The 24,617-nt window shown below is 44.3% G+C and overlaps 1 protein-coding gene across 2 annotated transcripts; it reads left to right on the forward strand.

Moving 5' to 3' along the window:
- Positions 1-13,433: 13,433 nt before the first annotated feature.
- LOC144136401 (uncharacterized) lies at positions 13,434-24,170 on the forward strand. Of its 2 annotated transcripts, none has more exons than XM_077668686.1 (5): positions 13,434-13,496; positions 14,351-14,663; positions 16,312-16,484; positions 18,463-18,782; positions 19,896-24,170. In XM_077668686.1, exons 2-5 carry the CDS (start codon positions 14,376-14,378, stop codon positions 20,174-20,176), a joined length of 1,062 nt encoding a protein of 353 aa, XP_077524812.1. In that variant the 5' UTR covers positions 13,434-13,496; positions 14,351-14,375; the 3' UTR covers positions 20,177-24,170. The 2 variants fall into 2 exon arrangements, with proteins under 2 accessions (XP_077524812.1, XP_077524811.1); XM_077668685.1 differs by having other exon boundaries at positions 13,438-13,680.
- Positions 24,171-24,617: the final 447 nt, after the last annotated feature.

Raw genomic sequence — 24,617 nt, forward strand, 5'->3', positions numbered from 1 at the left:
GTTTGCTTTTCCACTCGCCTCGATGTCAAAGGCATCGCGGAAACAAATCATACCTTCATTTTAATGCTACCTCATCGTAGTTTTAATAAATCAGTAACAAGATCAGATCATTTAAGCTAAGCCAGCAACGGCTAGCTTCAAAGTAACTAATTCTCCGACTTCGCTCGAACTAGTTCCCTTTTCAAAAGATTAAGCCGACAGGTGTAGTCTCTCTAGCAAATGTTTACTCTACCTAAATTTCCTCAAGAGTAAAAATACTCCTTGAGCAGAGAGTAGAACTGCCTGCGCACTGTCTCTACTGACAAAACGAGTTGAAGGATGGTTAATTTCTTAGTTTGTATAATGCGGCAAAGCTGAATGGTCACATGTGATTTGCATCTCTCGCAAAAAGCAGCCGTCGCTGATTCCGCTGAATGTCAGAGATCTCCTTCTGAGAGGCAGGAAGAAAGAGGTGTACCTGAGCAGGGGCTCTCAGTAAGTGCCGCTCAACGAAGGCATGCATTTGCGTGCATTAATATGAGCAGAGACTATCTTCTAACTGTGGTATATATAGCTGTATAGCTAAGTGAAAGTATTTATGCCGTTCGAGGGTGCCCTTCACGTTTTCGTACATCTGTTTCAAAGCAGTGACCTTCCGGAGAGCAGTGCTTCGAAGAAACAGCGACGCTTCGGTTCAAGGAAAACAGTTTCGCTATGTCCCCGCAAACCTTCGCGATTCGCCGCAAAACATCACTCCGACAGCTTCATTTTAAGACGCTACTCCGATGTTAATGTTTGAAGTGAGGCGAGATACATTGGAAAAATCACCTGCCAGCTACTTCCGGTTCCAAATTTCCCCCAAACACTGCATTTTACATAGCAATTGCCACGCATGTGTGCATTGTTTATTCACTCCTTTATTTGTGCTGCGACATCGCTTGCTGCACAGCATCACCTTAAGATCAGCGTGTGCTGCTATGAACGCGTCCTGAGCGCAGAAGTTGACAATAACGAAAGGTAAGAGTGTTCTGTCGTGGTTGTAATAAATAAGCCAGCGTAGGCTGGCTCTTCTGTGTATGCACGGCAATCGGTTTCCCGCGCGTTTTAACTAGTTTAACGCGTCGGTCGTTACATATTTGTTTTGTTTTTTCGCCGCACTGCGAAGGCAACTAAGGGCGGAACCGAGCACAATTTAGCTGACGATAGATGCATTTTCCTCACAGTATGTAAAAGCTTCCGGTGGGCTAGCAAACTATCCATAGGTGCCAATGCGCACAGCGCGTTTGAACACTTCGCACTGCATACGCATAGAAAGCCTCCTATACCATATACATCATTTTAGTTGCGTTTCGTGCGAAAACACACCACGAAGCAGAGCAGAGTCGACGTCGTGTTCTTGCGATGATGCAATGCAATCAGCGCTGTTAAAGTGCAAATAAATTAGTGTAAGAAGCGATATTAACGTAGCGACTGGGGTGAAGCTAGTCAGCAGGGGGAGAAATTTGGGATCGGAAGTATGGGTAGCAGACGACGTTCCCGTGATCATCTGCGCTGAATCTTGAAACGCACCTCTTCTATTTTTTGTTTCTGCAGCATATAGCGCAGGCGACATTTTAAAAGAGTACACATTTGTGATAAACAGCCTAGCATGCCCAAGAAACCAGTTCCAACCATTACTTACGAAAAAGTAATTGCAGAGGACCCTCGATATCGGCGCATTAATTTAGTTAAACAAGCGCTTTCGGAATGGTGTCCGCAAACGCAACCAGGGCCTTTAGCGTCGTGCTTGGAAGATTACGCGTTTGCACAAATCCAGAACCTCAAATATTAGGGAGTTATCACACAGCGTCATCCACGATTCTCCACCGTGATCCGTTTCCGCGGGGCATCACTTCATGCGCGATGATTGGTTCCCACACGGCAGGCGCGCTCGAAGTTGACGGGAACACTGCGCCATCTGGCGGCCCAATGGTGTTCTGCGCGCGCGCAGTGGCGCCCTGCGAAAGCGGATCACGGTAGCAGATCGCGCATCGCTATGCTGTAACTCTCTATTAGCGAGCTTCAGCACCACCGTACGGTCAACATGGTAACTACGGTAATTGCTACCGTACTGCAAATGTGGCTAGGCAAGCCTGGCAACGTTAAGAACGGGTTGTCATATTTGCCGTGCGTCTGACCGTCTACGCTAAAACCGTCTGTTGATAAAAAAATATTATTAAAACCCTGGAGGAAGGAAAACTAAGGAGAGCCCCTCGCTATCCGAGCTGCACGCCAAAAAGTTTGCCGAAAGTCACGGGCTTTCGCAAGGAGTATTGGGAGTCTGGCCGATGTCGCAGCCAATAGTAACGCTGGGGCTAGTCTGCTGAAAAGCCTGCTGCGCATGCGCAAATGTGCTGAGACGGCGGCCAAGTAAGGTGGGAGGAGGAGGGCGCCAGCTTCAAAAAATGTGACGTAGCCGCCTCTCCTAAGTTCTTTTCTTACTCCATGATTAACACTTATAAGAAGTCTCGGCTGGCTTCTTAATAACATGGTTGTGAGGTTTCAAGAAAACGAACTTCTATTACAGGATTTGAAGCCTCATTATAAACTCAAATACAAAACAGAGGACGATGTCACCGCGACATGCAAGTCATTCCGCCGGCGAGGCTCCGGGGTGAATGACTTGGGCTACATAAATGGCAACTTGTCCATGCTCGTGTTACCAGGCGCTTGTCAGGGATGATGAGGGCGAACATGCAGTCACTGCACCAGCTGCAACTGACACGGACGGCCAATCGTTCAAAATAAAGCGGGCGAGAACACATGACGCATCGAAGGGTGAACTTGGTAGCTACAAATAGTGATGTCAACAATTTCACGAATTTTGCAATTACGACTGCTTTCATCACTCCACCAGAACAGCTGTTCAGCATGGCCAATTAAGGACACGCTTTCGGCGAAATCTCCGAAGCCCGCTTTCAAGCACATTTGCGGTGCAATAAAGAAATCAGAAATGCTTGCACAAGCTGTAACCAGCATGCTGCTTTCTGTGCTTCAATCTAGAAAGTGATACAAAAATAACTGCATTCCTTTTCAGAAGTAATTGTAATGTAATTACTTTCTGTAAGCAGTAATGTGTAATGCAACTTAATTACATTTGAAATATTTCTATGAAAATATGCAGTAATGTAATTTAATTGGTTTTAAAATTTAATTTTACCATAAAGAGCAGAGAGCGATGTGGTCATCTTTTTAATATCACAAAACTACAGCTTTTTCTCTGCACTTTTTTTGGTATCCTCTTTTTTTCATACAGGAAATATTTAATTCGATTAGATCTTTATTCAATATCAGGTGATGTTGGATGCACAGGCAAAAAGTCAGAAAGGCTTGACTAAGCCAGTGCACCCATTCTTTTAGAGCAGGGGTGGAAAATATTACGTTACAAAGCATTAATACATACATCGATAAAATATAGACAGAGAAAGGTCAATGGAAGATTAAACAGCATATATAAATATCTCGTATACACAATGTATATATCAGCAAAAATAAAAGCAATACATAAACAGCTTTATGTTGTATTTGCAAAAAAACTACAGAACAAGAATGACTAGATATATATTAAGTACAAGTGGAAAACAAATGCGTTATCTATGTAAAGATATCGCGCAACTTTTTCACAGGCAATCCCGTAGCATCTATGTCATTTTGTAGTATCTGATTTATGGTAGTGGGAACAGTGAATTTTAGCATCTATTTTCCATAAATCGTACGACATTTGGCAACTTTCCACAATTCAGGATGACGTGTGGGGTATGAAACTATGTTTCTATTTATTTCGGCTAATTCAGCCAGGGTTCGGATGATGTTTAGGATGTTTGACCTGTAACATTCACATAACCTAAAGCCATACATTGAGTCCACGCGAGTAACATTTAGTGTTTAGAATAAGCCGGCTGTAGGATATTGGTATGGCACTTTACTTATAATTATTATGGCACGTTTTTGCAAGACGACCAACTTCTGCATGTTTTCTATAGTTGTAGTGGCCCACACTAGGATGCTATAGTTAATCAAAGATATGAAGAGCGATTTAAAAAAAGAGTGTATTAACGGATGTGGGGAAACTCGGGCTATAGCGACGTATAAGACCAATGGTGCTAGACAATTTACCGGACAAGCCGCCGCGGTGGCTCAGTGGTTATGGCGCTCGGCTGCTGACCCGAAAGACGCAGGCTCGATCCCGGCCGCGGACGTCGAATCTCGATGGAGGCGAAATTCTAGAGGCAAGTGTACTGTGCGATGTCAGTGCACGTTAAAGAACCCCGGGTGGTCGAAATTTCCGTAGCCCTTCACTGCGGTGTCCCTCATAGCCTGAGTCGCTTTGGGACGTTAAACCCCCTAAACCTAAACCAAACCAATTTACCGGACAGATGTTCTACATGTCTATCCCATGACATGTTTTCAGTGAAGTAAACTCCTGATGTTTTATAACAGGGTACAACTTCCAGTACATTATCGTTGAGCAGGAGGTGAGGCAGTTCAATATTCGTGTTCCGTGTGATAAGTATAACTATAACATAAAAAGAAACGGACCAAGAATGCTACCTTGGGGAACGCCTCCAGTCACCGTTTTAACATCAGAGAAGTATCCACTTATGGTCAACAAATTGTGTGCGATGCTGTAGATATGACGTTAATAGTGATAAATCCTTACCATGAGTCCTCTAGCAAAGTTTGCGGAGCAATATTTGATGGTTAACGAGCTCAAAAGCTTTGCTGAAATCAACAAAAATACTTAATACTATACGTCTGTTCCAATATGAATTCTTTTTGAGGGAGAAGGGCCAATTCTGTTGATCTGTTTTTTTGAAAGCCATATTTCGATGGGTTTATGATTCTGTAACGGTCGGTGAAGGATGTGAGATGCTCAAGAATCGGTTTCTCAAAATCCTTTGAAAAGCAGTTCAGAAGAGCATGTTCAGAGAGCGCTAACTTCTTCCTTTGAAAAGACTGGCAAAATTGAAATGGGACGATAATTTGATAAGTCGTTTCAGTCACATTTCTTCCAAGAAGCCACTTTTTCCGAGAAAACCCAGAAAGTACGCATAAAATGTATGAGACGTATCGGGCCGCTCTGTATAGATTAAAAATGTTTGTGTCACGAGAAATCGCCAACAAAGCAATAGCTTAAAACAGGGTCCTCAAAAGCACGGCCTGCGGGGCCTTGCTGTAGACAGCGCTGGCGCTGAAATTTTCAGATTTTGTTACGGATGAACCTAACTTGTTGCCTTTTTTCTGCCCTCGGTTGGCCTATAACCATTAAAATTCCCTAATGCCCAGTCATCACTGCATACTTCAAGATATATAGCTCTTTGTGATAAGGGCGCAGTAACTTGAAATACCAGGAAAAAAAAGAAATTTGGGCAAAAGATCGAGAAAATAAATTTTTGGTTCAAGATTTGCCCTCTTCGCCGGAGCTTGTGACTAATTTTCTGTGGCTTTTTACTTTTTTATTCTCCTTATTTGGGGCGATCCTTTTTGTCTCCCTTCTCCTATTCGTCTACTGGCCTGCGAGAGATAAAATTCTGTCGATGCGGCCCACGTGGCGAGATTAGTTTGAGACCACTGGCTTAAAAAGTGAAGAAAAGTAAAATGAAAATCCCAAGCTTCTCTCTTCTTTATCATCACTAGTAATCCGTGAGTGCACCCACTCCAAGCCCAAGGGGCAAGGCCAGCTTATAGATCATATGACATCACTAGAGAGAATTCTCGTCGCCAAGATAACTTCCCTCGATAACATTCTCTTCGGTAAAGCGGGTGAACACGGCGGTCTTAGGTTACTGTCGACGGTGAAGCTGGCCGTGCCTACCACAGAAAAACTCCCTTGTACTGTCATCATATTAATAAAAATAGTAATGACGCTGGTGGGCAAATGAAGAGGCCTAAAGGATGGTGCATTTTTGCTTGGTGGATTGCAGCTTCTGGCGTGGTCTACTGCTGACAGACATTTGGATTTACTTCCCGTTGCATATTTCTCTTACCTGATCTAAGAAACCCTTTTGCCATTGAAGAGTTTCTTAGCCGAGGTCGTTACATACGGATTCCCTACTGAATTAGGTGCCCACTCCTGAGAGCCCTGGAAGTACACCTTGGGGCTCTCCGTTACGTCCCCCTTTCCGAACAGGATGAACGAGCACAGGCGTCAGTGGGGGTGCAGCGCTGAGAGGGGGTACAGCTGCACAAACAGTTAGTGCACCCTCACCAACATGTGAAGAATATAATAAAACACGATGGTTCGAGGCACGTACGGAGACGTGCGATGGCTTATACTATACATGTAGGTGAAATTGCACAGTGAGCGATTTTAGATTTCTGGAAAAATTCTACGTGTCCTGCTTCATGTTTTAGTCGTGAAATGATTCTAAGAAAAGAGCCTGTGACAAGTTTTTCGCTGTGGAGATTGTATAGGTCCCAATCAATGGTGTCTGTCCTGCTGATTCTCTTAAACGCAACAAAACGCCGCAAAACGCGACATGATATGTCGTCTGCAATTCCCAGTGCCACAAATTAGGATGTATTAGATTCTTGACAAGGAATCTCATGCATAACGCCAGGGAACCTTGAGCATTCCAGACAGTCTGTCACTCGCACAAGCTGCAGGGACGGATTTATGGTTCGCTCTTGTAGGGGACGGTTTGTGAGGGGCGGTTCCATTTGAACAATGTATTTTGTCAACCATTTTGGTCCAAAAAATGCACCTCAGCCTGGTTTTCCTATGTAAAATGTGTCGCTTGATTGGGGGAAAGGGGGGGGGGGGGGCGCCTTCACCGCACCCGTCTTAAATGCACCAATGACCAGCTGTTGTTTAATGCGTGCATTGAGGTTGGGGGCGGGAGTGATGCTGCGGGCCACAGCACCGGGCGCAGCCTCTGTGAACGGAGCAAGACTCACAGAATCTGCTCCTCCGTAGCCTTCCAGCTCATGAATGCTAAAGACGCTCAAGAAGCCCCTGCCCCAAATAAGATAGATGTCACGAACTGAGGCGTTTAGTGTTGCTGGCCGGTTGTGTCCAATATGTCGATACACCATTACTTACGTCCTCACAGTGCGTATACATTGCGGGGGGCCTACCCGCCCTCTACCACACGACAATGCTGAATTTTCTAACCTCCAACTCATCCCTAACCAGACAGAAGCATCCTGGGAAGAGCGACTATTCGACGCCATTGCCACGGGCCAGTCATGGGGCCTTATTCTATAAGCTGTCCATTTCGCGTTCATTCGGTCCTCTGTCAGTGGTCACTCCGGTATACCCTCGGCTTTGAAGTGTCCTCGGCAAGCGACCCGGCCAATGGGTGGCTGGCGACCGGACGTCCTCATAGGCTGCTGCAATGGCAGCCAGTGGCCTGGTCTGGTCACCTGCTGTTAACAAAACGCTGCGATGCACCTCATTATTGGCTGCACATTGCATCCGATTTCAGCCAATGCTAAGGTACGCTCGCCAACCACCCAACGGCCATGTCGCTTGCCACAGGCGCTTGAAAGCCGCGGGTATAACTGAGTGACCACTGACAAAGGACCGAATCGACGCGAAATGGGCAACGGAAAATGGAGAGCTTATAGAATACGGCCCCTGGTCCAGCCAGCGGAGACAGCAGGAGCCGCCTGTATATACAGCTGTGAGGCCGTGGACTAAGGGCACCACACGGCAAGGCATCACAGACTCATTTACTTTGAATAAACGCTTTTACCATCCTCGCCACTCCCTCTGCGTCAGTATTTCTGTCTCGCGGTAAGAGCTCGCCTTGGCCGGTTCTTAGTCTCCGGCTAACTCGTTGTACGCACATGAAACGTAGCGTGACTGCCCACATTCATCTAATAAAGCCAACATTTATCATCGTCATCACCAGCCTAACTACGCCCACTACAGGCCAAAGGCCTCTCCCATACCTCTCCAATTAACCGTTTGCTGCGCCAGCTGCGGCCACCCTATCCTCGCAAGCTTCTTAATCTCATCCTCCAACATAACTTTCTGCCGCCCCCTGCTATGCTTCCCTTCCCTTGGCATACAGTCTATTACCCTTGAGGAAGTGGCTCAGTGGTTAGGGCACTCTGCTACTGAGCCAGAGTACTCGGGTTCGAACCAGACCACGGCGGCCGCGTTTCGATGGAGGCGAAACGCAAAGGCGCCCATCACGGTGCTGTGTGGTGTCAGTGCACGTTAAAGATCCCCAGGTGGTCAAAAATTTTCCGGAGTCCTCCACTACAGCACCTCTTTCTGCCTTTCTTCCCTCAGTTCCTCCTTTATTCCTTCCCTTACCGCACAGTTCAGGTGTCCGCCGAGATGAGACACATACTGCGCCTTTTCCTTTCCCCAAAAAAACAATTTTAATTTTTTCCTTAAGGACCATCAATTATCTTGCGTTCGCATTACATGCCCTGCCCAAGCCCATTTTTCTCCTCTTGATTTCGACTAGGATGTCATTAACTCGTGTTTAATCCCTGACCCATTCTGCTCTCTTGCTGTCTCTTAACGTTACATCCATCATTTTTCTTTGAATAGCTCACTGCACTGTCCTTAATTTGAAAACTTTTCGTTAGCCTCCTCGTTTCTGCCCCGTAGGCGAATACCGGCAAGATACAGCTGTTATGTACTTATTTCTTGAGGCATATTGGTAAACTGTCATTCATGATCTGAGAGAACCTGCCAAATACGCTCCACCCCATTCTTATTCTTGTAGTTATTTCACTCTTGTAATGAGGACCTACGGCCGCTACCTGCCATAAGCAGACGTATTCCCTTACCACTTCCAGCACCACGCTACCAATTGTAAAGTGCTGTTGTTCCCTTCCGATGGAGACTGTTGAACATTGCTTTGGTTTTCTGCATATTAATTTTTAGACCCACAGTACTGCTCTACCTGTCTAACTCTTTGATCATGTTTTGCAGTTCATCTACTGAGTGACTTCGCAAGACAATGTCATCAGCGAATCGCAGATTACTAAAGCATTCTCTATCAACTGCAATAAGCAATGGTAATTCATTAAAGCTAATATTACTACCACAGTGAAAGTTTGCCATCAGCTTACGCATCTCGTCTGCTGCATTCGCCGGCCGACGAATATACTGTCGGGCTTCGCAAGGATCGAATCAGGAAGTTAGTGCACGCATTATCTCTTCGTAAAATTCTCTATGTATGAAGTTGCATGTCTGATTTTAACCAATCACCACAGACACCAGACTAAGGTGGCGCTTCATACACTGCATAAGACCGCTCTCAACGGTCCAATGCACACGTTCACTGAGCGCCTATACTCCATGGTGATACCTCTTGGGATACCTAGCTCCTCCAACAGCATCAAGACCGGCAGATGGCCTGACTTCCCAGCACTGGACCTTTCAACAAGCGCTGCTCTCCATCCTTTCGATCTCCGCATCATTACTCCCTCCCCACATTCCCCGCTCCCAGACAACCTCCGCATCACCCCATTCCAAAACACGTGCAGCCGATATCAACCCGGCAAGTCTTATCCCCTTTATTCGACGATCGACTACACTTTGCATTTTTCACACACGCTTCACGAGCTCAGGTCGAAGCTGCGCTGCTTACTCCATTGTGCGTGACAGCAAGATCGAGACATACAGCCTGGCTCCTTGCACTGATCCCCTTCCTGCAGCTACGCTCGAAACCCTCCACCCAAGCCCCCACTAACCCCTCCGTATATACACATATGCAGCGACTCATGCAAACTATACGCGCAATTCATACGGGTCACAATGTTCCTGCACAGCTCAGTGGTGGTCTCCAAGAGGCTCTCAACAAACTTCGTCCCCACACAATCCCACTGAGGTGGACCTTCGGTCACGATGGGCAGGTAGGGAGGTGGTGCATCGCCTTGCTCGCGAAATTCAACACTTATCCACCAACGTGGGAGTCTAGTCTTCATTGCGAACACGAAATAAATCTTCACTACTATAACATCAGAGAGTATCTTTGTACCCTTCCTGCTCCTGATAAATCTCTCATCACACCGGGATGGTGAGAGTCGATATCCAGTTGAGTTCCAGTTGGAATGAAGTGGGAAGTTGTTCCTTAAACCGGATTGACCAGTTAGGATTTTCGCGAGGCGCCGCAACGTATTCTTCGACTCATGTACTTAAATACACTTCTAACCCCCTCTCTTTTTTGCTCCACCGTCTCAGACCCCTATTCATTCCTCAATTTATTTATTTATTTATTTATTTATTTATTTATTTATTTATTTATTTATTTATTTATTTATTTATTTATTTATTTTGCAGCAGCAGGAGCAGCGCGTGCCAACTATAGTGTAGTGCCAACACTAAGCCAGGGTTCACTTCAGAGCTCCCCAAAACACATATTGAAAATCTACTTATCCAAAATGTCCAAAAGTACATTGGTGCAGTAGGAAAGGAGAATCGAAGAAGAGTAACAAAGCGAGGCTTGACAGTACCTTGGATGACAGCGCTTTGTTTTCCTCCGCAGTTGCTGTGGCGCTTTGCGAGTGAGCACGAGGCCGTGGGCTCGAACCCAGCCGCAGCGGCCACATGTCGATGGAAACAAGATAAAAAAAGAAAGAGAAGTCCGTGAATTACGACTTACCTCATGACTATTCTAAGCGACTCGCTGATTAGATAGATACCCGCTACGAATTATGCCCTTTGTGGAGTTTTGTTATGACACTACCAACAAGTGTAGCTTTAATTGCTGAACACAGTAGTGCCAAAGTTGTACTGCTTTAAGAAGTACCATAAAAGTAGACCAACTTTTGCTGAGCCTTGCGCGAGTAACGCCCCAAGCAGCAGACGACATCACTGCTCTTACTGGTGAGTACCGGTAAGATACAGCTATTGTACATTTTTCTATTGAGGGATGTTGGTAAACCTATTCATGATCCTGGAGAACCGGCCATATGCGCTCCGCCCTATTTTTATCCTTCTAGTTATTTCCCTCTCATGATCCGGATCAGCTGCCCCTACCTGCCCTAAGTAGACGTTCTTTACCACTTCCAGCACTTCGCTTCCAATTGTGAACAGCTGTTTTCTTTCTAGACTGTTTAACATTACTTTTGTTTTCTGCATGTTAATTTTTAGACCCACTGTTCTGCTCTGCCTGTCTAAATTATTGATCATGCTTAATTGAAACCTCCTGAGTGACACAGCAAGGCAATGTCATCAGCGAATCGCAGATTATTTAGGTATTCTCCATTAACTCTTATCCGCAACAGTTCCCAATTCAGGCCTCGGAATACCTCCTGTAAGCAGGCGGTGAATAGCATTGACGAGATCGTGTCTCCTTGCCTCACGCCCTTGCTTATTGGAATTTTATTGCTGACTTTATGGAGGACTATAGTAGCTGTGTAGTTGCTATATACAGTATTGCGTGTTTTTATCGTGAAGACTTTCAAATGTTTCCCCGCCTCAACCGCTGGCTCATTTGCGATTTAACTGCACACAGAGCTTGCTTATTATGGTAACTTTTGTATCGTAGCAAGTCTGACAACGGTACTTACTGAGTTGAGCCATGCATGATGAGCAAACGTAATCGTCTACGTAGAGATCGACGAACTAAAACCCGCAGACGACGTTTTCTCGCTGTATGGCGGCGGTGACGCCATCTGTTTTCGGCAGTCGAAAGCGTCACGACAAGGCCGCCGAGGCGAGCGTTGCAAGAAGCGCGGGCCCTTTGATTATGCCGTGCCGGTCGTTTCGTCTGCTTCAACTGAAGCGCTTACAACATTTTCGGCTAATTTAGCGGAAAAAAATATCAGAACAACTGATTTACGAGGCTTTACCTTTCAAATAATATTGCTTGCAACGCTTGTCTCGGCGGCCTTGTCGTGACGCTTTCCACTGCCGAAAAGAGATGGTGCCACTGCCGCCCTTCAGCGAAAAAACGTCGCCTGCGGGTTTTGGTTCGCCGATCTCTACGTAGACGATTACGTTTTCGCATCATGCATGGCTCAACTCAGTAAGTACCGTTGTCAAACTTGCTACGATACAGAAGTTACCGTAATACGCAAGCTCTGTGTGCAGTTCCACCGCAAATGAGCCAGCGGTTGAGGCACGGAAATTTTTGAAAGTCTTCCCGATAAAAATGCACAATACTGTACATGTTCCAGTCTTATACACCCTGATTCCGCAATGCCTGTATGACTGCTAAGGTTTCCACTGAGTCGAATGCTTTCTCGTAACCAATGAAGGCTATATATATGAGCTGGTTATATTCTGTGCATTTCTCTATCACTTGATGGATAGTGTGAATGTGATCTATTGTGGAATATCCTTTACGAAAGCCTGCCTGATCATTTCATTGATTAAAGTCTAAGGTTGCACTGACTCTATTAGCTGTTACCTTAGTAAATACCTTGTAGGCAACGGACAGTATAAGCTGATCGGTCTGCAATTTTTGAAGTCCTTGGCGTCTCCTATCTTATGACTTAAGATAATGTTTGCGTTCTTCCAAGCTTCTGGTACGGTCGAGGTCAAAAGGCCGCAAGTAGTGGTAAACTAGGGGCAGGTTCAACGACAACATAAAAGCAAATAATTTGGGCTTGGTGTATGCTTGTTAACTCACCTACAATTTAAGCACTTTGCGGGAAATAGGCTTGCAGTCAAGAATCTTGACAACCGCAATCCTGTCGGTAGCGCTGTCGGATTGTAGCTCATGTAACGAGACTCCGGGCTCCTCTCTTCGTTTGCTTGAGGTGCAGTCTGGGAGGAGACAATAGCGCATCGCGCTTTACAAAACCGAATTCTTTTCAATACGCACAATGATCAAATAAAACTGATGCTGAAGTGCCAAAAGACCGGAACAGTTGCAAGCAGCGAGCGGCAGCAGTCAGCAGACGTGTTAACCAGTTCTTCTGCTGATAGGTCTGTCAGCGTAGTTTTCCCAAAAGATTTAAACTTCATTTAAAGAGGGTTTAGTAGGCTATGAGAGAGCAAAATAAATTTATCTGCGACTTTTTACTTTCAGCTTTGCGTGCTTATGTTTTCGTTTGCTTATTAATTAGTCGAAAACGCGCGGAAGGCGCCGTCTGCAGCTGAGACGTCGTCTGCTACTGCTACGGCGCGCGTATGGGCGCGCCACCACCGCGCGGTAATGTACGCATGAGCGCATGTGTTGCAAGCGGCCGCCACAAAGAGCGCTAGCTACCACCTCAAGCAGAAAGGAGCAAAAAAAAAAGGAAAGGTAAGGGCAGCAGGTTTTTAGCACACACGGCAGGCATCTTTCTAGAGGAGGCGATGCTCTTCGTTAACAGCTACAGCAAGGCTACAGTGTAACAACATCATGAATGCCAAAAAAAATTAAAACCCGCATGTTATACTTTTACCATCGTAATTTTTATAATTTATGAATTGGTATTGTTGTAATTCTAAGCGTGAATAATTTTTTTTCAATCACGCGTTAGCCGCTTTAGAGTCGTTGTGATCCTATCCGAAGCAACTTGATAGAATCCATATCCAAAACGCTGAACTGTGCTTGTGCCACAGTTTAGGTTCACAGGCATGTTACTCTTTCCGCTGCTAGAATTTTATGACGTGGCTTTACTGTGCTGGAAAATCACATCGGGTGGTTAATCGGACTGGTCCAGCGTGAATTTTCGTTCATCAGTTCATTACCTAGCCCTTTGCGCTTGTGTGCGTTGCGGTCATCTCGTTGCAACTTTCCGGAAATAATCGCGCGTTCGGTATGTTGTCATGCATGGTTAATTTTACATGTCGCATTACTAAGTTGTTTTTCTTTATTTTACGCCCATAAATGTGCTCACCTTCTCATTTCAGAACATCGTGCCCGATTTCACTCAGATCAAATGTTGGTTATTGTGGCGCGTACCATAGCAGCAAGGCATGTAAACATCCGTACAACTCCACACGCGCACTCCTACGTCAGATTCTGACGTGTTAATGAGAAAAAATTACAGTATTGTGGCAGATTGCTGTCGGTGAATCTGAGACGTAGGAGATAACAAAGGACTTTGGCGATCAGTACCTGAATGCGTCAAGCTGTTTGCGTGGCATGCTGTCAGTTGTAACTGGGGCGGTTGTTTTGCTCATGTTTTGAGGCCGATAAGTTGACCTTTCTGCATGCGGCAAGTGCAATATTGTCATGTTTGTGTTGCAGCGCAGGCAGTTTGCCGTATGGCCAAGTGTTTGTTAACCTTTCTGTTTCCAGTGCCCTAACGATCGTCGCGCGTCGTCAGCACGGGTGTGGTGAATGCATTAGCCGACCGCCTGAAGCGCACGCACACAAGTTGGTTAAGGAGCGATGCTGAGAAGCAACATATCTTTTTCGCGTACGCGTCAGTCGGTCTAAAACAATCGAATACCTTAAAGCCCTAAAACCTTCCACTCCTGCAGGTCGACAGAAGCTGTCCCCAACGTCATGACGCAGCGCCGGCTGCCGAGCACGGCTGCGGCGGCGCGCGAAGTCAAAACTGGCCCGGCCACCGCGGTGGCAGACAAGCAACTCATGGGCGAAGAGCACTGCAGCCTGCAAGTCGCCTTCGAGGAACTCCAGTGTCACTTGAGACAGTCCCGCGACGAGATTGCTCGGCTCGAGCGAGTTAAGGCCAAGCTCAGGGCCGAGGTCGACGCCAAGACCATCAGCTTGGGTTACCTCCAACAGAAGCTGGACAAGCGTGACCAGGAGGCAGAGGAGTTGAAGTTGAAGGTATGTAGAGTACTTGTTGACACGCCTGGCACAAACGGAGCTCATTACAGCAGCAGAATATACATCGGTTCCGCTCTGATGCTAGAGCTGCGAATGATGTGCAAAACTATGCATAGGGCTGCTTTCAATAGTAATCAAACAAAAATGCTCAGAACCACCATGTTGATCCGGCATGTACACTTGTAATTGGCCGTTTATTTATCACCTGCCAAATTATGCAGGATATATATGTTGTGGTCATTGAAAGCTTGAGAAGATAATCCTCCAGTGCCTTGTTGTCTCTTCGCGAGCATGAATTGTAACTGGTTTAGTTAGAAGAATATTTCACGAGTTCGTGAAATTGTTTTTTTACTTACAATGAAGCAACGAATACAGAAATGCAATCAGCAGATTTTTGCAGTAAACAAGTTTCTGTGATGGATAGATTTGTTCTTTTTTTGCTGAGGAATATTAACCAGTGCTGCCAAATACATAATAATCACTTGTACCTCTGTGGAAAATATATTCAAAGTAGACGCATGTCAGTAAGCACTTCTCACACCCATATAAATAAGCCTGTGTTTCAGCAGCAAACAGAAAAATAGGTGTAACTAATGTTATGCATTCAAGTATGTTGTCACCAATATTCTAATTTTCTCATTTCACACCAAAGAAATGTTAAAAACTGGGCCATGTGGCCGTGATGCAAAGAAAAAGAATGATTTTTATTTATTTATGTGTTTCAAACATATACCATGATCTATAGAAGGTGGTGGTGTCATAGCTAAAGGAGTACAGACACCTAATTCTTTAGTGCATTTTTTCTTCTTCATAATGATGCGTACGGCATTAGTATACATGGCTTACCATGTGGTAATCGCCTACGACTGCTAAACAATTTATAATCAAATTTCTCTTCATGCTGTTTCGGTTTTGGTTTTAACAACTGAATGGCGGCTGTGATGACAAAGTTGTATTTGGGTCACACGAGGCATGAAAAACTGCGATATAATCGCTGCTTTGTCATTTTAATTAATTCATTACAACGCTAAATCAAGCCTGACTCAAGCTGGAAGCAGCGATTGTATTGCAATTTTTGCATGACTCACGTGACCAAAATGAAACTTTGACATCGCAGAGCGGTTGAAATCGAAACAGCATGAAAGAAAAATGTGATTATAAATTATTAAGCGGTCATAAGTGAGGACCTGTGGTGCTTCATGTAACTAATGTCTTACGCATCACTGCAGGGAAGAAAACATGCCACCAAAATTAGGTGTCCATACACATTTAAAGGCCTAAAAACAAATTTCGACACCTGGATTCTCTTGCCTGCGCTCTAGTCCCTGTGCATGGATGCGTCTGCATTTCACTACCTTTAATATGTGTCCATCATGGCTGGGTATTGAACTTGGTATTCAGTGGTTATGGCATCAGAAAGCCCCAACCGTTGAGCCACTTGAGAAGCTGACAAAGAGCAGCCTCACCACTCTCCATGTATGAGCACATTTTACTCAGCTTTCTGTGATATGCGATGTGCCATGTTTGCTGGCTGTATCAGCATCTTTTCATTTTGTTAAGAGGAAAAAAGAAAACAAAGCTGTGTTATGCTGCTTTCTCTTGCCACGTAGAACTTGCTGAAATTTACTGCTTCCACTTTCTAATGCAGCTTGAGAACGAGACCCAGAGGAATGCTGAACTCGCTCAGCAGCTCGCAGATGCTCAGAAGGCAAATGCTGGACACTTCGGTTCGTATGTATGGCCACATGGCACAAAGAAGGCCTTTCGCTACCCTGTTGAAGTGAGCACTCAAGATGCTGGCCCAGAGGATCCTTCAGTGTGGTGAGGTTTGCTGGTTGCTCCTTCTAATCTTTTGCATGGAGGGGTCTTTGTTGAATAAACTTCGTTGAAAGGCTAATGTAGAATAATATGAAACTCATCTGACTTCACCTGTATTGTTAAATAAGCCGCACTGTTGACATTTCTGTCTGTATGCCAAGAAGTAAGCGGTGCAAGACATAACCACCGTGAGCTTTGCCGAAGAGGTTTAGGATCGAAGTACTTATCAGTAGTCACCAGTGCAACACAATTAACCCTTCTCAGCATTTTCTGTGCCTTGTACACATTCTTTGTCACTCTATTTTGTTCCAAGATACTGTTGTAATTTTTCACGGTAAGTAAATGAACTTGAGTTCTATTACTCTGACTGCAAGGGAACCTTTTTTTTTAAATTTTCTTGAAATAATATATTGTAGCAATCAAAATGTATCTACAAACATTCAGGGAGGTCATTTGCATCTACTTCACATATCAATAAATTGAAGTAATAGTCAAATTTTCCACTTACACTGCACATTTTTTGTTAGAAGTTGGTCCTCACATCACTAGTTCAGTATGTTAGTAAGTGAACTGCCACTGTAAACATCAGTAAATTCATCTCTTCATTTAATTGTGCTGTGTCACAAAGTGGTTTTTCATTGAGGAAAAAAAATTCTGTGTTCTGGACGTATAATGTCAAACACTGGCTGAGTCCAACTCGAAAGTATCGCAGACACACAGATTACAACTTCCAAATGCTATTGGCCATGCCAAAGGCACTTGCAAAGACATTCTGCGTTGAAGTTGCAGAGCCTGCAACAACAGGTGTGGCGTGTTTAAGCTAGGCATGCTACAAACAGGCCACCTGGTGCTCTTATAGGTTCCATGCCCATCAGCAACGTACCTTCTGTTGGTGCTTTGTAGAGCTCAAAACAGAGAAGGTGCCACTTAGCTGTACAAGAGATGCAAGTTTACAGGAGATGCAGCAGGCAACACTCTCAAAGTTTATTTCGGAGGATCCATGGAACTTGTGCCATTAAAAAGCATTTGAAGGGACCTTTTGAATGGCATTTGTCGATATACACCATTTTCTCTTAACATAATGAATGTAGCTTTGCTTTGTTGCGCGACAGCTCTCAGCAGACGCAAATGTGCAGATTACGGGCTGTAAAATTTATTCTTGGAGTAACACTGACAATTGAGCTAGTTGGTACATCTTTGAAAACTTTCGAAAGCGCTGTGACAGGGGACACAATGAGAAAGACACGAAGGACAAGCACTTGTCCTTCGTGCCTTTCTCTTTGTGTCCCCTGTCACAGCGCTTTCGAAAGTTTTAAGAAATTTATTCTGCATTTAAAAAAACCAAGAGTACCAGAATGCCGAAGAGCTAGAGAGGACTTCGGAGCATTTCTGAGGAGAGAGCAACGGCACCCATACTGTGCCTCTCTAAAGCCATGCAGAATTGTATTACAGCTAATATTACCTGATCAACAGCTGAATTAACAAAGCAATTTGCATGTAAAAACAGTTTGTGCATTTGTACGGTACAGTTCTCTAATGCACTGCCCTGTTGTTTAGTTGGCTGTTGTGATTGGCCAGCACATGGGTCCTGACCAATATATGCACACCATCCTGACATGCTTGAGTTTGTGAACCCTGCCCCAGATCTTATATCATTCTAATGAGACAGGAGCAGTGACAACAGAACAATGTCAAGGGTATTCAACAACTGCTACCATTTATGGACCAACTGAAAGCTGCGCTCCAACTTGATGGCTATGCTGAACAGCTTTAGAGATGTAATTAAGGCTTGTTCTTCCGAGTATTGACCAAGTGAAACTAAGTACAGTTGACTGCATCCATCAGGTGTAGTTCATAGTTATCTCATGCATTTGTTTTGTGACCACTAGAGAATGAGAAAAACTTCACTTCCTTAAGTAATCAACATGACACTGTCTTTCCACTCTTGATCAGGAGGCCTGAGTTTGTTTCCATTTCACAGGACACTGGATGGCATGTCACAGTTGCTGATGGCCCGAATGCAGCAGGAGATGAAAAGCTTGGAAGATTTGGGAAGAGAAGTGATCGAGGACCTTCCAGCCAGTAATAGCACAAGGGCGCCCTCACATGGCCAAGGCCGGCCACCAAATGTTGCCGAAGGAGAAGCGAGAACCGACAAAGACAGTGGAAGACGGCAGCATGGTGGCGACGTGCAAGTGGCTATGCAGCTTATCACCTCCTTGACCACACAGCTGAACACTGCCAGAGAGAAGCTGATAAGCCAGAGGGCAGCTCTTCTGTCCACGCTTGCAAGGCTCAGAGGTAAGTAACAGCCACTGCATGCGTACATTTTGTTCGACTTCCTATTCCGATGAGTTACCAGACGTAAAGGTATAATCAGTGCCAGACTTATGTAGAGCATTCGAGCGGTGTACTGCTATGCGAACAAAGTGACAAGCAGCCATTGCTGCTAGGTCTTAGAGACAATGCTTGCAGCAGGAGCAGAGCCACATAGACTTGGGGCACAGGCGCATTGCCTGGAAATCATGAAGTGCTGCCTGTCTTTTACATCACACTGCTCGAGTGGTTCTCATAGCTGTAATGGCAACTGTACATACTTACTTTTACTCTGTTCATCTCGCCTGTTAGTCTAGTGGAGTACAGTATGAAGGACAAAATGTGAGCGCATGGCTCTTAATCTAAGCACCATGAAAATACGTCCATCTTGGTGACTCATTTCATGTCGGGTGTGATTACAGAATATGTATTTAGATGCCAGCTGTTGTGTTTTCGACATATATGCAGTCTGTCGTGAGGATTATGTCTATCTAGACCAAGCTGTAATTTGGACTACATCACATTCTTGAGCAACACAGGCATAGTCCAGCTGAAAAAATTTGTCTCCTTTATTTCAGCGTTGAAGTATGTGTCAGTAGGTTTACGTCCGATCAACTGTGCACTATTGGAGATTTAATAAATTCATGAAATTGCCCCTATAATTTGATCAGAGACAACAAAGACTGATCCATATCTTAATTCATAGCTTAATTTAAATGCAAATCACCTATGAAGCTTTATGAAAAATCAGCGCAGAAAGCGAAAGCTGTGCACTGGTCGGCGTGCTGACACGACACCTTGTGTGGCATTTCGTGCTATTAAGACAGAGTTAAAAAAAAAAGCGAGAAGCTGAAACATACCTCGCTCCCACACGCATTGTAGTATCCTTGCAGAGTAAATAGCGTAGCATAACAGTGCATCGGCATTTCACATTTCAAACGAATCGCAGCAGTTTTAACCAAGCACTGTGCAGCGGTTTCGTTTTCACAACCAAATCAACATGGTGAACCCATTTTTTGGAGCACCAAAAGATGGCGCTGCACATTTTGCATATCGTCTATTGCAGCCAGTTCTTTTTTTTTTTTTATCGTTTTTCAGATAACCAGCCCCAAAGGCAAGGAGAGCAATGCCCCAGCCGGCCAGCCTTCAGCGGGCCGAGGCCTTCAGACGAAAGCTTTCGCGTCTACTTCACCCAGCAGCTCTCTGCCAGTAGCCCCAACATGGAGGTCTCCCCGGGTACACTGCCAGAAGAGGAGCTGGAAAGGGTGTGTCCCATTTGCGAGGTGCTGTTCCCACGACGCATCTCCCAGGATGACTTTGAAGGTCACGTCCTGGAACACCTTTCGGGGCACCCACTAGTGCTCGATCCAGCACAGTAGGTCCCGTTGAAGAAAAGAAGGAAAGAAAGCCTGTGTTTTTCTTCTTTGTTCCATCTATTGCCAAGGCCTGTCTGCCAGCATTTTTCTTTCCCTAAAACCTATTACCCCGTAATGAGCAGTGTTCACAGAGGTGAGCATGGGGAGAAGTATTAATGGCGAGCACAATGCTCTCGGTTACACATGTGAATGCAGTGTAGGTGTTAAGGAAGCCATGCTTAGAAAGACACCAAGTGATGAATTGAAATTACACGAAACTACCTGTGGACACGCCCCTGTTACAATTAGCAGTGCGCCAACAATGCATTTAGCCGCTTACTCTGTATGTCAATTTCAAGTGCTTTTCTTTATCTGGCATTAAACGTAGAGCACCTTGATACTGCATACGTCGATGCATTGCTATCCGCGGTCGCATTCCACAGGGTCAAACCAGGGAAACACAATGGCTCCTGAAACACGCCTGTAAGTGAGTTGAGTTTTAGTTTGTGTATATATATGAATGTGTGCCTCAGACAGATAGCCTTTCATTGAAGCAGTGACACACATATGCACCTTTTCTTTTTTTAACTCCATATCTGTGTATGCGTAAGGGATTCTTTCTGTTTATATACAAAGAGGTTGCTACCCGCTGCATCATACAAAATGAAACTACCGTGTATTTAGCCGCCGCGGTGGCTCAGTGGTTATGGTGCTCAGCTGCTGATCCGAAATACGCTGGTTCGATCCCAGCCGCGGCGGTCGAATTTCGATGGAGGTGAAATTCTAGAGACCCGTGTACTGTGCGATGTCAGTTAAAGAACCCCAGGTGGTCAAAATTTCCGGAGCCCTTCACTACGGCGTTCCTTATAGCCTGAGTCACTTTGGGACGTTAAACCCAATAAACCAACCAACCAACTACCATGTATTCGACACTTTTTTGGTTGACACGTTAAACTGCCGTTAAGTTGAAATGCATTCAGAAGGGAGAGAAAGAGGAAATTTAATTTCCCACATTCAGTCCAGTGCTCTAGCGAGCTGAAACAGAAAAGCCAGTTCTACCGCCAGGGTACCGTTCCACTACACGTAATAGTGTAGTGTACGCTGTTGGTAAATCTCGAATGGTAACAGGCTGTGGCAGTTTAGAATGCATTTCAACACACTGTGCAATTATTCTGCAAGATGTCCCATGTAACATGAGCCAGTGGTTTGGAAAAAAAAAAGCTCACATGCATTGTTTGGACAAAGTCTGCATAGTGTTACTGGCAATCGGTTTTTACTTACTACAAACTTATCTAGTTTGAACTAGTATTATTCAGCTTTTGGTTTGCCCTTTGGGATTGCTTCTGGCATGCTATAACTTTCTAATTAAAGGCTTCTTGGCGTCTCCTGCTGTTCAGAGGTTGATCACATCTGCATTAAGTAAAATATGCTGCAACTTGCATCACTGCTATTTGCTTCATTTGCAGATAAGATTTTTTTATTACATTATTTATAGCTCCTGGTACATGAGACACCATGTGTGTGCAGACATTCAGAAATTGTGTTACAGCTTTTGTTAAACTTTTTCTTTGCTTCATGTGTATGGAGGCAGTCACACTTGTCTAGAGTGTGCAGGCAATGCACCACAGAGTAATGAGAGCAACATATGACCGCAGCTTTTCTTTCCTTCCACTTAATCATAACTAACCGTATAGCCACATAAGAAGCCAGCTCGTTTTTTTAAAAGCAAGCAGCTTTGTGGAGAGACCACAGCATATCTAGGGCATTCACTTTGCCAGCTGAGCTGACCTTGGGGCCAGCATAAGGCACCATTGAAAGCAGCATAACTGACAGCTCAAAGAGTGAATTCATTCCTTTCTTGAAATTGTGCATGCCTTGTGCATTTGAGTCCAGGACTAGGACATTTTTCAGAGCCATGCCTTTTACCGTTATGGTCTCAGAGCAACAATTGGGTAGAAGGGAAATTTTTTTCAAATTTTCCTGAAATTAAATTTTCTCCACCTTACAAATTCTTCCAGGCTGAGGCACTATGTCTTTGTCCTGTACATACATAGGGGTGACATGAAAGTGTCTGCTGCACCTTAGGTTCAGTTGCTGCAATCATATGCCAGTTTCCTGGCTTTGCAGCACCCTAACCCTTGCACCCCAGCTAGATGGGACTGTCTCCGCAAAGTCAGCAGTTACAACTGCTAGAACCTGAGAAGCACATCTTGATCACTTTTAGTACAAGTTTTCTTTTCACCTTACCAAAGGGAGTATGCTGCTGAGTGCTAGTATCTGTTGGTTCATTTCTTCAGTCAAGCTGCCAGGAAGTGGAAGAGGGAAAACTGTTACCATCAAAGACATCGTAGTTTTGCTGAGGGGCAAGTGTCAGCAGCTGAAACTGCATACTTATGCATTTGGCCACTAGCTGTAAACGCTTTTCTAGGGTTTACAAGTGACATGTCACTTTGTTTTGCACATATCATTAGCATAACCCTGTATGTAATCACCTTATATAAGTGGGGAAAAAATGTGTGAGCCCTATACTGCCTTTAGCCGAACGTCTGGGCGTCGCCAAACAACTGTGGCAGTTTCTTGAAACTGCCAAAGCAAAAATGCAAATGCAAGAGTGCAGGCGCTCTTGGGTTCTTTTTTTCATAGAATATGTGAAACACGTTGCTTCATCAGATTTGTGCGTACTCAGCTACGGCTGCTTTCGACAGCTGCTTTATCTTCAGTCCTTGCTCTTTGGGTGGTTGCACAATCCTGTTTAACTTGGGCCACTGTGTTCTGAAATCATCCACATGAAAACCACACCCCAAAACCCACCACAGGTGACTAGAAGGCGACTTTCCATGCATTTTCAGGCAACTTTCGGAGGATTTGCGCAGGTATTCTTTTCTTTAAAAAGCTTGTTAAACAGAGTATCTTTCTGTGTTCTGGTGACATCAACACATTAAAAATATTCACATAGGTACTTATTCACATACTTCCGGTTAGAATATTGCTGTTAATTTGCATAAATTATACAATGTTACCTTCCGATGCAAAATATTTATGCTGCATAGTCAGTATTGTCACATACTTGGACGTATTTGATTGTGTTATCACTGTATGTGGAACTGTAATCTTGGATGTCTTTTATTCAGCTTACATGCTTAAAGGAGTGTAGACGTCAAATCTTTGGTTGCACGTTTTCTTTTTTGTAATGATGCTTAAGGTGTTAGTATACATGGATCACCATATAATATTCGTCAACGGCCGCTAAATAATTCATAATTTAATTTCTTCTGTCAGCTGTTTCGTTTTTGATTTCAACAGCTGAGCAGCGGCTGTGATGTCAAAGCTCAGTATAGGTCATGTGAGGCATGAAAAAAATTGGGATATAATAGCTTCGTTGTCCTTTTAATTTATAGTCGTGCTAAACTCAGCCTGTTGAAGAGCCGGCATCACAACTAGTGAAAAAGCAGTCATATTTCAGTTTTTCTCATGTCTCACTGAAACCGAAACAGCTGAGAGAAGAAAGCCAATTACAAATTATTGAGCAGTCATAGGCGAATACCATGTGGTTTTCCATCTAAAGTCTTGTGCATCATAACAATGAAGAAAACGTGCAACCAAAATTTGGTGTCTGTCCTCCTTAAATATAGGCAATACTTCTAAATATCAAATAGTCTTTTTTTCACAATTCTTGCACCTGCTTTTTTTTCTTCAAGTATCACGACTTCTAGTATGTTACTAGAGAGCCAGTAATTTATTTTTCTCATTACATTTTTTTATATTTAAAATGCTTAGAATAAATCAGGAGCTTAAGATGATAAGCCAAGCCGTTTTTGTTTTTGCAATTCATTTGGCAAAATCGTCAATTTAGAGAATGTGCTTTGAATATGGAACCTATCAACAACCTTTAGCGATGTTTTTTGAAAATGGTTGTGATGACATGATGGCAGTTGTCTGTCATAAAAGGGGAGAGGGATAGTGAATATTGTTGGAAACTGCAATAAAGAAAGAAAAGATGTTCATGCAAACAAGTTGACCTGTGCCTGTTTCCTTCAAATCTTTTGTAACACGCTGTGATGTACGCACAGCAAAAAGAATGTCCATGGGCATCCACAATTTGTTCAATGCTATGCGGCACACAGTAGCCGATTAGAGGAAAGACACATTGCCACTTTGCGCAGCTTTCTTTCACATAACCAGCCCCCCAAGCTGTACTCATCATGGGAGACTGTACTAATATTGCCAATGACGAGTTACGCTAGTCCAGCCCGATGCTGCACTGCTCCCACACAAAGAATAAATTACAGTCTGCAATTACGGTGGCTGTAATTTTCCAATACCAGAGGGCGGCAGTTATCTATGAAAAATGCATTTTGCACTTCAGCGCTCTAAAGCCTTCATTTGTGCCAAAAATTGCCAATAATTTGGCAGTTAAAGGGTTAATGTTTGCACATGAGCCAAAATTCACTACAAAATGTTTCTT

The sequence above is a fragment of the Amblyomma americanum genome, chromosome 6 (genome assembly GCF_052857255.1).
Source record: "Amblyomma americanum isolate KBUSLIRL-KWMA chromosome 6, ASM5285725v1, whole genome shotgun sequence".
NCBI lineage: Eukaryota > Metazoa > Arthropoda > Arachnida > Ixodida > Ixodidae > Amblyomma > Amblyomma americanum.

Bases quoted from the DNA above. Each gene is read 5' to 3' on its own strand.
- LOC144136401 (XM_077668686.1), top strand. From the start codon at position 14,376: ATGACGCAGCGCCGGCTGCCGAGCACGGCTGCGGCGGCGCGCGAAGTC. The intron at 14,664-16,311 runs GTATGTAGAGTA...TTTCTAATGCAG, and splicing joins CAGAGGAGTTGAAGTTGAAG to CTTGAGAACGAGACCCAGAG. The intron at 16,485-18,462 runs GTGAGGTTTGCT...TCCATTTCACAG, and splicing joins CCAGAGGATCCTTCAGTGTG to GACACTGGATGGCATGTCAC.